Source organism: Echinops telfairi, unplaced genomic scaffold (genome assembly GCF_000313985.2).
Source record: "Echinops telfairi isolate 266 unplaced genomic scaffold, ASM31398v2 ScPeMD7_7401;HRSCAF=8416, whole genome shotgun sequence".
NCBI classification, from domain to species: domain Eukaryota; kingdom Metazoa; phylum Chordata; class Mammalia; order Afrosoricida; family Tenrecidae; genus Echinops; species Echinops telfairi.
This window is the reverse complement of record NW_022111301.1, coordinates 5,163,641-5,177,026: the sequence shown is the minus strand read 5'-3', so window position 1 is coordinate 5,177,026 and position 13,386 is coordinate 5,163,641. Positions and strand designations below refer to the sequence as shown.

Here is a 13,386-nt window from a genome sequence, read left to right as displayed (position 1 = left end):
ATTTTTCAGCATTGTGCTAACAAATTATTTTAGGCAATATATTATTATATGACCATGAGCCAAGTTAGTTAAACATCTGTTTTTTTTTTCTTCTTCTAATAAATTGTTAAAAGTCAGAATGTCTTATCTAAACACAGACATAAAGTATGCACAGGAAGAAGATGTACATTTTCCATATGGTTCTGAATACTTCCAGTACTTGTAAGATGTTTAGTGACAATCTCTGCCATAAAATAAACCAAACCAAAGGAGATGAAAAACATACACTAACAGAAGGGAGCTTCCCCCTATTTTATTACTGTCTACACGCGTGTACAAGCCAAGTTTTTCAGCACATTGTTTATGCAGTTTTTGTGGTAAAAGCAGGTGCCCCGGTAGATATTCGGGTTGCCTTATACTCAAGTATATACGGTATTGCTTTCAAAGCAGCAAGAAATGGATTCTACTTCTTGTGACATAAAAGAAGGCTTCACATTTTTCTTAGAGAAATTATGTTACCTTTCAATTAGATTTTCCACGAACTTTTTGAAGGCTTTATATACATTATATACAAACATACATAAAATTATATATATATACAGTGTATATCATGTTTGCTTATATATGTATATACACATGCTGAAATACATAAATATTCATGTATATACACACACACACACACATCTATCATTAAAAATTTATGGACGGCAAAACCTTTCTATATGAGTGATTTTACTGTATTGATTATCTTGTAATTCAAGAACAAAATGTCTGTCTAGTTTTTTATTTGACAGTTGCCAATGGATATGAACCCCGGACAATATTAAAGCAAATGTCTATGGCTCAAAATATGTGCAATTGAGAAGACAAAATAATTCTGCAGCTTTAATCCCTTGTCCATTTTTAGCTCATGAGGTCATTCTGGAGATGACTGCCCAGATGCAGGAGCACTCCTCTGGGAAAGAAGTGCAATTGTCTGCTGTCTTAGAGTACAAACTTATCTTTGTTTGATACTTGAGCTCCTCAAGGAGAAATTGGTAGTCATTGAGTCTATATTTAAAAAAAAGTGTTCTGCAGGACAAATAAGCAGAGTAAACCTCAAGTTCACTATAAATTCATTTTCAAATCACCAAGAAATTTAAACATTCCTAAGAATTTTTAAACATACAGACAACTTTCTTTTCATCTATTCAGCAGTGTCCTCAGATAATTTCAAGAGTCTTATCTATGAAAAATCTAGCTATTTTTGGATGTTTATAGTTGTACTTATTTTTATTTGAAAAAAAGATTTTTCCAAACAATTCTGCAAGTTAGTAGCACGTTTCTAAGTGAGCATGACTATGTAACTCCTATCGAAGAGTAACTAGCACCAAGTAATGTGTATGTACTTTGAAACTCTATATCTTTCATATATTAGATAGCATTAATAGCTCTGCAACTATAAAGAATAAAGTCCGTTATTTTGAAAGCAACAGGAGATATGATGAGGTAAATGAATATCACCTTCTTTCATACTGTATCAAAACTTAAGACGTTTAAATGAATTTGGTCGAAGATAAAGGTAGTTAGGTAGAACTTCAGTATATATAATGCTGGAGCAAGAAGGGGAGTCTTTCCTAAATGATCAGAGTTCTTAGCTCAAGAAGGAGGGTTGACAAGATTGATGAATATAAAACTGTTACTTACTAAGACAGTAAAATGTCCACCTCAGTATGGGGATCAATGGGATATATCCAAAAACACTTTAATAAAGCTACGGTATTTTATGATAATTTAGTGCAAATAATTTTAAATAAGGTTTAATACACCACATGTTTAACAGATTAGTGTCTTAAAAGTATGATTCAGTGTGATTATGTACTACTTTGACCACATTAAAATATTCAAATTTTGAACATGAGTCAAACCTGCAATGATTAGAGTACACGTTATGTGCATATCATTATGTGCATATCAAGAAATGCACTAACATAATTTAATATCTCACTTTTTAGAATATTTTATTTTAATTTAGTATATGTAAATAAGTCTGAGGCCATTGGATTAAGACTGGAAGCTCTGAATTTATCCATCAGTTGTAGAAAATTCCAAGTTATAACCCCTCAGGAACAGTAATCAGAGTAGCGATAGCAACAGGGTAGGGGGATGGGCAGGGAGGGGGAAGGGTGAGAAAGGGGGAACCCATCACAAGATTGGATATATATCTCTGCCCCCAAAGGGGACGAATAACAGAAATGTGGACACGATGGACAGTTTAAGATATGAAATAATAATAGCAACATATAATTGATTATGGATGCATGAGGGCAGGAGGGGAGGGGTGCATATACCAAGGGCTCAAGTAGAAAATGGGAAATGATGATGGCAACATATGTACAAATAAGCTTGATACAATTGCTGTGTGGAATGTTACAAGAGATGTAAGAGCCCCCAGTACAATTATTTAAATAATAATAATAATAATCAAGCCAGAAATTTATGGAAATTTCTTCTTCTGTGTGAGGGAGGAGTAATAGGAAATTCAAATAAAATAACCACAAGCCTGAGAGGTTCTGAAAGGGCAAAAAAAAATGTGACAAAAGTTAATAATCTAACCTGGCTGGACTTTGGAAACATCACGTTAAATAAAATGTTAGTTTTGAAAGGACAAATAGTGAGTGGTCTCATTTACATAAAATCAGCAAATAGATTTAAACTAAAGATCAGTACTGACTACCAAAGTAGGAGGGATGGGAGAGGGTGAAATTTTGCTTAGAGGGTTTGGAGGTTATTTTACTGGCAGTAGAATAATTTGCCAAAATTTTTTTTAAGTGAATATTTTCAATGGCACTTAATTGTTCAAGTACAGATTGTAGAGATGGCCTATGTTTTGCTAGGTGTATTTTCATCAAATACGTGCACACACAAAGAGAGAGAGAAGAAAGCTAACAACCAGCACTAGCCTTCTGAATCCTCAATTATTTCTAGAAGAGCTAAAGACAGAAGAAAGAGTATATTAACAATGTGACATTTGCCTGTTGGGTAAGATGTGGATTATTTCCAAACTCCTATAGGCCCTTTGTCTAAGTGGGTGGTCTCATTTATATTGTGCAGATGCACTTACATGTCTCCATGAACAACTCTCTTCCTTCTTAATCATGAGAGTCAACATGATTATTATTTTAGGCAATTAACATTTTTTTTAATAAAAAACTTCCCTATCCCAAAGCTAATAAGGTCATGTCTCCCCCTGCCACCATGGATCCATGCCAAGGGTCCTCTAGTAATGCAATTTCTTAAAACTTCCTAAAACGTTTTTCATCAAAATCATTTTATTGGGAGTTACTACAGATAGGTTATCATTCCATAGTTCAATCACATCAAGCAGCATTGAACAATGGCTACCACAATCAGTTTCAAAACATTGTTTTCCTTCCTGTGCTCCTTGATATCAGCTCCCTTTTACCCACCCCATTTCCCCCACTGCTGTACCCCAATAGAAACCCTTATTCTACTTGCTGTCCCTATAGCGCCACGAATCCTGGGTTTCAGATACTGAAAAACAGAACAACATATCATCACACAAATTCAAGAGGGTCACTCCTAATGGCATAACATATCTGAGATAAACCCCAATATGAAAACAAACAAAAAGCTACAGAAAATACTGGAAACCAGGTCACATCCACTGGGCATAAGAAGGGGGTGGGTCAACTGACATGGTTTTAACCATTCAAGTCAGGCTCATCACTTTGATCTCCGATGGCCATCTTGTCAATGCACTCTCTTTGGTAACTAGTTCCCTCCCATCCCTCTGTTATGCACAGAGGGAAATCATCAGAGGCTTCTTTCCTGTGGAGTTCCCTTAAATGCATCCCGGGCTCCCACTGTCATCCCCAGCCTTCTGCAAACCAGATTCTGAGAGTTTAGGTCTGATACTTTCCACTCCTTCACGTCATATTACGTGATTTACAATCCTGCAGTGACTGATTCTGGTGTGCTCCTTCTATATGGACTTAGTTGACATCTCACTTAGATGGATTTTTGCTTGAAACAAGCCTTTAACACCCAGTTGCAAAAAATGTTAGGGCCAAATTGGAATCCGAAAATATTAGCAGATACTCAACTGAATAAGAAAAATGGAATGAAATCAACTCTGCTTCTGGATAGCTCTTCTCTAGAATGGAATTTTCAAAGCTTCCCGACTTATACTTTGGAATGTTGACTGTTCACTACTATCCTGACACTTTTTTACTTGTTAAATATATGGAGTATTCCAGATGTAAACACTTTATCCTTTAGCACGTATTACCTAAGAAGCTCCCAAATTCCCACATCTTCCAAACTCTGAAAAATAATGAAGTACTATAGGCCACCAGGAATTCCTTTAATGCATACTTTTCCATGCATAGATACAATGAATTAACGATAAACCTGGTGACAATCAACTTATAATTAGTCTCAATACCCTGCATCTTAGACATTGACTGTTTCTCCACAGGATGGCCTTGGTTTCCAAGTCCAAGAGAGAAGATAAGCTTTGTTTCGTTGTCCAGAGCATTCCATGTGAAAACCAGACATTTAACAGAATATGCAGAAATTACTAAACTGTCTTAAATGACTTAAATAAAGTACTTTAAAGTAGGAAATGCATTCCTTTTTTACCCTGTTCACATGTGTTCATGGTGTTGAGAGCAACAAAAGAAAAGAAATCCCTAGATTACCTTGATCAATTATATGTTGTCTTGTGTAAACTGCTGAATGATTTTATAAACAGAACATTTAAAAAATCATTTCGATTTCTCTTGAGTGGGAAGTCTATTTGCTTAAGTAAGAGAAGCAGTAGGATGTTTAGATTGGCTCCGGGTCAATTATATCCACAACTTGAATGGCCTTCTTGTGCACTGTGCACAAGGTGTTTTTGTGTGTGTTTCAGTGAACACACAGAGTCTTATTTTGTTGTATTGTTTCTGTGTGTGTGTGTGTGTGTGTGTGTGTGTACATCGATGCGTTAATATCAACTTGAGAGATGGTAGGCCAGACTACATGAAGAAAGGACATTTAAATAGGAGTTTTCTTTATAGTTTTATTATTGTGAGACATATTTTTAATTTTCTTGAAAGGCACCTACGACTGATAACTTTTGTGAGTCAAAAATATAAAAAACTATACACAATAAATAGTTTATAGAAATCTAGCAATACTTCCTTGTAAAACAAGCTACATTGTCCCACTTGAGGCAACTTAAATCACTTACCCTAGAAGTGCTTTTTTGCCAAAAATGTATGGCAAATTTCAATACATCAATAAAAATACAATAATTTTTTTCCTATCTGCTCTCTACTAGTGAATTACTTGCCATAAGAAACTTATTTGTTTCATGGTCATTCAAATTTACAAATGATTAATGGTAAGATACAAATCAAACTTAATAAGTGCACTAGTTCTATTTACAGGTAAATCTCAGTAGCATGTTTAAACTATCACAAGAATAAGGATTAACATTTAGCACAAATGACATGCCTTATTTCACAGCAGCACTGACAATAGGATTGTCTACACAAAATATGGAGAAAAAAAAGATTGCTTATTTACTCCACCTGAAATATTCATCTTTTTTAATGATTTGTCGTAAATTTAAAAAGCCTAATAGTGGCATTTGCTTAATTTTAAAATGTTCAAAGTTTTAGTTCATTCAGAGCATAGAGCATTATAGTTTCTTTCTTTACCATCCCTATCTGTAATTACCAAATTCCAGTTCCTTTTGCATTTGTTGCAAGTTCAGAGCATTTAGAAATGTACATTTTGCCGTACGTATACACTAGTTCCATAAACATTACAGACTTTACATGTTACAACTCTATGTAGTTATGTTTTTTAATGATGAAATCACATTTTATTTACTCTATGGATAAAAATGATTTCAGAAAATAATGTTGAAAAAAACAGAAACGAATGTTGTTTCAATATTCGACCCTTTTAGATGTGCAAGAAGACGTTCGTTAAACCCTTTTAAGTCATGAAGAAATATTACTGTACTCCTCGAATGATAAACGTATAAGGATTTCTTACTGGGGACGGACTACTTTGCCTGAAGATAATGCAATGGCTTCTCCCTCTGATCCCTGAGCTTCTCTCCCTTTGTTTTAGACCAATAGGACTCCTGCTGTGCTCTAGTTCTGATTGAGGACACACTCCCGTAAGGCACTTATTTGCAAGGTTTGGGCAGAAGACAGAATCACAACGTTTCAGTGAAAGTTGTCTCTGCCTATGTCTGTTGCTCCAGGACCTCTAAATAGTCAGGTTCAGCATGTAAGTTAGCTTTGAGCTCAAAATACTCATTTTTAGTCTGTTCCACCAACACCTTCCTGGGCCCAGAGTACATCAGTGTCTCCATTAATTTTAACTTGTCATGGCCTCCCGGATAAGGTACCTCCATCTCAGGCTGCAGCGGAGTGATATTTCTCCTTAAGTACTCTGTGATTCCCAGTTGTTGAAGTTCTCTTTCTTTCTCTAAAATGTTCCTGTACAATGAACTGGCATCCTGGAAGGACAAGAAGTCCGGCGATTGGTCTGTGGTTTTATATTTCATCTTTGCCTCCATAAGCTGTGAATGGTTATCGCGCTCCAAAAGACTTCGTTGGAGATGTTTTGCATCACTTCCCTCCTTTTCGTTCCTTTCTTCTTCCTCTTCCAAATGCTTTGGACCAAAGGCTGGACTTCTGTAGACGTGAACCATCGGGCTTACCATGTGTTGCTCGTAGAGAGACGCACTGGGTCTCTCCGTCATGTGATGAGTTGTTTTATGCCCATACATGCTGTATTGTAGACGCACAGGACTGCTGTCTCGCAGTTGCTCATTCACTTGTTTCTTTTTGCATTTCCTCCTGCGGTGGAGAACCAGAACTACTATGCCTGCAGCACAGAACACAATCGTTATGAACACAACCAGCAGTCCTAATATCAAAACAGACAGCGGTACGGCATCTGTAAGAGATCTGAACACGGTATCGCCCGTGTTTGTCGCTGTGGTGGGCGTAGTGACAATGATGTAACTTGGCTGACTTGGAAGGGACGGATTATTTACTAAACCTGGGCAAAGAAGTTCACTATTCAGCGCTTTTAGTTCTTTTTTGTCAAGATGCCCTGGGGATGTACAGACAATGTCATCTGTGATTGTGTTTTTACTCATTTTCTGTATCCATTGTTGCAACCCAACCAAGTCACAGGAGCAGTCCCAGGGGTTGTCCTCAAGTTCAATCTGGGTTAGTAAATCAAGATCATCCAAGATATTACTTACAGGTAAATGAGAAAACTGGTTTGCTTTAAGATTTATCCTTGTTAGGGGAATTCCTGAAAAAATATGTGGTGGTAAAACTTGTAAGAGGTTGTTATTTAAATAAAGAACTTTAAGTTTAAGCATTGGGTTAAAGGTTCCAGGCAGGATTTCCTTAATAGCATTGTATTCAAGATATAAATACTCCAGATTGTTGAGCCCAAGGAACATACCTCTATTTAATTTAGTTAGATGATTACCATTTAAATAGAGCTTTTGTAGTCTGGTGAGATTCATAAACGATCCTTCTTCGAGAATTTCAATACGGTTGTTTCCCAAGTGAAGCATTTCCAAATTGAAATATTCCACTAGATCAGATTTCATTACAGTGTGTATGATGTTTCCTGCTAGAATAAGCTTTCTAGGATTCTGTGGTGGAGGCTTTAGATCTGATAAGCTTTCAATATTGTGCTCTTGACAATGTATTAGAAGTCCTGGTGGGGATAATACTTTACAAATGCAAGGGATAGGACAGTAGGGTCCTGGAGGTAGGGTGGATGGTTTTGTAACATAAGGTAGCACCAAAGCTGGTGCCTTGGTGGGTGGTTTGAACAGAAACGTGGTCTTGGTTGAAATGTGGCTGTCTTTTATTGAAGGTGTTACTGCCAAATGTAGTGATCCTGAAGGATCTTCATGTTCTTCATAAACTGGTGGAGTAGTACAGATAGACTCCTTTTTCAGTCGGCTGAGAACGCTTCCTCTGAGGATGGGAGGGCTGTTGCACACGACATCACCAACGATCGATTGAGGAGGCATGTTTTCCAGCCAAATCTTTAGCTGAAGCAAGTCACAATTGCAAGCCCATTTATTGTCCTCCAATTGGAGATCCAATATCCGGCCAATGTGTTCTAAAAACCCAACATAAGGCAATGTCTGCAACTGATTCCCACGAAGATCTAGATGAGTTAAGGGAACAAATCGAAAAATGTTTGCAGGAAGACTCTCAATAGCATTGTCATTTAAGATCAACACTTTCAGTCTGTTGAGTTTGCTAAAGGCACTTGGTTCGATCACGGTGATAAAATTGTTATCCGCTTGTAGAAATTCAAGATTTTCCAGTCCATGGAAGGTGTCCTCCTTAAGAATTTCTAAAGAGTTGTGGTTGATATGAAGTTGCTTAAGAAGGCCCAGGCCGTTAAATGCACCAATCTCAATATCTGCGATGTTGTTAAATCCAAGGTGTATGGAGAGAGCGTTGGTAAGCCCAGCAAAGTCATTTTTGTGAAGCATTGTCACGTCATTATTTAATAAACTCAGGTGGAAAGGTCGTGATGGTGGCACCCTGACTTGGGATACTTGCTTTATGCCTTTGTCTTCACAATTGATCAGCATGGTGCCATCTTTGTCCTCACAGTTGCAAACAGAATCACAAGAACCTCTGGCCGAGGACACTGGAGATGGGGTCTGTGCAGACATACATGCGAAGAAGGCTGAATATAAGAGCTTGATCCACACCTTCATGTTGCCATGTGATGGAATTTGATACTGTAAAAAACATATATGGCAGCAAACAGAGTTAGTGGGCAGAAGCAGGAAGAACATATATCTGAGATTTTAAAACACAATTGATGTTCTTCTGAAAATAAAAATATTCAATACTAAGAAAACATAAATATTTTACTGCTTCTATAGTTTCTTTCTTTCCCTGCACCTCCCTAATGCTAGGGCTAGCGTGGCTTGGACTACTTTAGCATCATATTCAAAATACAAAATTTAGATCAAAGAGAATTTAAAATAATATCATATATGTTTATATCTGCCAAATAATCTCTTAGTAGAATGAAAGCATTAGAATAGAAATAGAATGAAATAATAGCATAGCATTTTAAAAGAAAGAAGTACTGTTTAAATGTATATTGTTATTTTGCAAACTTGTATATATATATAAATATTTGGATTATTTTTTACATTTAAAAATAAATGAATTTAAGACTAAAGAAATACAGTATACAACTAAAATATGTTTCAGTAAGAAGCAAAAAGGACTGTGAGGAATATAAAAATAATAAATACATGTATACATAAAAGTATATGTATGCATATATATATGCTTCCTTTAAATTTTATCTGGTTACTAATAGTGTCTAGGTTGGAATTTGTTTTTATTTTGAATACAGTAATACTTAATTTCTCTATTAAAATCTTTGAAGAAATCAATGTAATAAAGGAGGGTGCTCTAAAAAAATGTTTACTTTGTTGTCTAAGTCAGTCTATAGATGTATAATATTATCAGAGATAAATGCCCCAGCATGCCTATTTAAATTTCTCATAAGACATACTTTATACTGATTTTCAATAGGACAGAATATTGACTGCTACTTTATAATTCTATTATGCATCAAGGAAATCATAAAGACTTGAGAAAATATTATCTTAAACCTTCATTTTGCACTATTGTGAAATAGAAAACAATGACTGAAATACACTTCAGACAAATCACTTTCTAATGTGGCCTTGAAGCGCGCTGTGGACCACTGAACATCTTCACATAATTAAGCAGCTGCTCGCCTTTATTAGAGAGCTTCAAATCTCAAACTATGAGCTCCAAGCTGTCTGTAATATAGTAGAGTACTTGGACATATTTCTAATATGATGAATAAAGAATGCTAACTCAAGAAAACACCACTACATATTTCAGCTCTGTAAGCAGCTGATGTTTTTGTTTTCTGGTTTTTAATCTAACTTTGAAATGTCAGCTGGGATACAATACATATATATACATATTTTCAGAAGATACAGAATTGTGTATAAATAGCTACACAAAACTCTAATGGTGTCCAATTCTATCACTTATTTTTAAATGCTGTGGTTTGACTTTCTGAAAAATAAATTAAAAGAACAGTGATCAGATCTTATGGCTGTTAAACTTTTCTTAATGATAAGCCCTTTTTTATTCGTATGAAATGTGAACAAAAATGTTTTATCTAATTAAAATTCAAAGTCAGATAAAATATCCCAGAGTTCTGTCAATAATCTTGAAAATAAAGTTTTGTCCATGAAAATATATTTTTGATACCACTGGGGGGAGGGGGGCTGGTAAAAAAAAAAGAAAATATATTTTTATAAAACATGCATAATGTAAGTCTCTTAAACACAATAGGTAACCAAAGAAAGAGAACAAGATAGTGCCTCCTTGTACAGGCAAAGTTACAAGCTTAGTATTTCCATAGGGAATGCTTTTGACTTTAAACATCTCTGATGTTAGGCTTAGAATGAAGCAGTTTGAAGTTGAAGTTTTCAACTTGTGGATTGCCTCCCCAAACATGGAAAGTCCTTCTGCCTGTAGTACCGAGAAAGAGGATAATTAATTCCATCAGGCACAGCATCTTGAGGAAATGGTAAATAAGTTCCAGATGATTACCACTCATCTATTTTTAAAAATCATATGCTTTTAAATCTTAAATATTTATACCATCCAAAATGCCCCAGGTTTGTAAAACAAGAGCAGCAAATCAAACGGTTTAGAATGTTGCCTGGAACACATGCTAATTTGAAGAGCAGCATCATTTTAGCGGCAACTCAATTGAAAAGACAGAAAAAAATCACTGTTTATATATTCCCAGAAAATACACATTGGTAACTCTGAAAATCAGAAAAGTAGCACTCCAAACACAAAGAAACTTTTGAAATTTAGCTGATGTGTGAATTTCAGCAACGACATTTTTGAGTAATACTTTCTTCAGGAAAGCCTCAAATTTGATTTCCAATATTTGACTGCATACAATAAAAGATACAATGGCATAGTTTTGTGTCGGCTCTTCTCTACAGCCAGCGGTTGGACTGAACATCTGCTGCTCAGAGAAAACAGGCATCTCTCGCAACAGCGGCAGTTCCAGTGAGCGAGATTCAAATCGGGTAACCCTCAAGCAAAATGATTAAAGCAAACAATAAACAACAAACACACAAATGCAATCTCTATACGATAACGCAAAAAAGAAATGAATAAAGCAAAAGCGCGCACAGCTTCTTCTTACCTGTAAAGCAGACTTCCTGGTGTTATCTGTAACACGCAGCTGGATTAGACATTGGAAGGAATTCTGTTTCTTTATTGAAGAAGAAGAAAATATCCACCGTCGCGTCCTTTGCTTTCAAACCTCACTTTCTGGCAAGTCCCGTAGTGTCCTGGTGTTAAGCGTTGCAGTGAAAGACAAAATACTCAGCATTTCATTAAGAAAGTATGTATTTTAAGCAGAGGGCTCCTAGATCATCCTGAAGCAGTGGTCCATTTTTCTAGCAATTAAAATTCACGGCATACTTCACAGCTATGCTGACTTTTCTGCATATAGTTAACCATTTACAAGCTGCTGAACACAGTAAATAAGAAATATCTTTGACAGAGCTGGGATGGATGACTCTTCCTAGGTTGTAGATCCAAACTGCAGTAGCTTTCTCTTGCCCCTCTTTCTAGTCTTTCTTGTTAGCTCAGTTTGCTATTAGTCAGATTGCCAAGGGCTGGGAGGTAGGCGTAAATAAAGAGACTTCTTGGCTTTTGACTCAGCCTCTAAGCCCTTCCCCGCCACAGCGCTTTAATCTGCCAGTGTCCTTTAATGCAAGACACCAGCTCCACCTCTGGACTGCTCACCTCCTCCTCTTTCCACTCCCTCATAATACCAAATATAATGCAAGTACATTTTGATAGATGCAATTCCACATTGTTTTAAATGTTTCATAAGACATTTTCCTCTTATAGCAAGTTAAACGATACATTACGTTGAAATCTCATTTTACACAGTGATGTTTGCACACATGTATGGTGAGAAAACTACAAGCATTCTGCCCCTGGTGTAATTGCTTCAGTTGTTCTTTTCCTGATATGTTAGAATGAAATTATGCATGAATTAAATTTGTAAGATTAACATGTGCCACTTATACTACCTCAGGATTATGTTATTTTCCCCAAAATATTCTACTTAAAGATTACTTGGTTTTGAGCTCTTAAAAGTTTCTGAAGCATCACTTATAAAACTCTCAGCAGTCAGATTCCTTTTTTCTAAGACCTATGTTTCAAAATGTATTCCCTTTAACCTGTACTCCAAGTACCTGAGCACTGTCACATTCAAAACAAATGGAGCTGTGGCAGTATAGTGGTCACCTACTGAGCTACAAACCACACAAAGTCACCAGCAGCTTCCAGAGAGTGAAGAGTTTTAGTCCTGGTATCACCCATAGGAGGAGTTTTCAGGCTGTCCTATAGAGTCACAATGAGTCAGAATTGACTGGATTACAGTGAGGTTTTTTTCTTACAAAAACTAATCGATACCAGGAGGGAAAGGGGATGTAGTTAGGGGGAATGGATCACAGGGAGCTACATATAACCTCCTCTCTGGGGGACGGGCAGCAGAAGGGTGGGTGAAGGGAGACGCTGGACAGTGTAATATAAGATACAATAATAATTTATAAATTATTAAGGGTGCATGGGGGAGAGGAGAGGAGGAAGGGAAGGAGAGGGGGGAAACGGGAACCCAAGAGGCAAGCGAATTTTGGGAATAATGAGGGCAACAAATGTATAGATGTGCTTTACACAATTGATCTACGTATTGTGATGAATTGTATGAGCCCCAATAAATTGATTTAAAAAAAAACTAATCTATATTCTTTGAAACATTGTATATATGTGAAAACTTTTGCCTATATGTTCTAGAAGCTACCCATATTTGTAAAATATTAAGAATTTATTTCAGACTATCTTATTTTTTGAAAAGGGTATTTTATATAGCTTATATTAGAAAATAAAACAATATCTGACTATATCATTGTTTATTGTACTATGTGCTCAAAAACATAAACTTTGTTCATCTTAGGAAATATTTGTTTAAACAGAGATGCTTTGAGATGTTTAATAAGTCTGATTTTCTTTCTAACACATTTTACTTGAGTTCCATATTCATTTCATTATATTGTGCATGTTAAGATGAAATAGCGATTGTAGTACAGATGAGATAAGGAAAGATTTTAAAGCTAAGATATGAGAGAATACAGAGAATAAGAAAAATTAAGGAATTAACTCATTGGCATAACTTGCTGCTAGCTGCTGATCAAGTTATCTGACAAAAAAACAAAGAAAGTGATCTTTTGAAAAGAATGGAAATCAC

At 35.9% G+C, this 13,386-nt stretch overlaps 1 protein-coding gene across 1 annotated transcript; it reads right to left on the bottom strand.

Annotated features, from left to right (window-relative positions):
* Positions 1-6,038: 6,038 nt before the first annotated feature.
* Positions 6,039-11,351, bottom strand: SLITRK6 (SLIT and NTRK like family member 6). The gene is made up of 2 exons (XM_004709776.2): positions 11,269-11,351; positions 6,039-8,779 (listed from the first exon to the last, which is right to left on the bottom strand). Exon 2 carries the CDS (start codon positions 8,753-8,755, stop codon positions 6,227-6,229), a length of 2,529 nt encoding a protein of 842 aa, XP_004709833.1. The 5' UTR covers positions 8,756-8,779; positions 11,269-11,351; the 3' UTR covers positions 6,039-6,226.
* Positions 11,352-13,386: the final 2,035 nt, after the last annotated feature.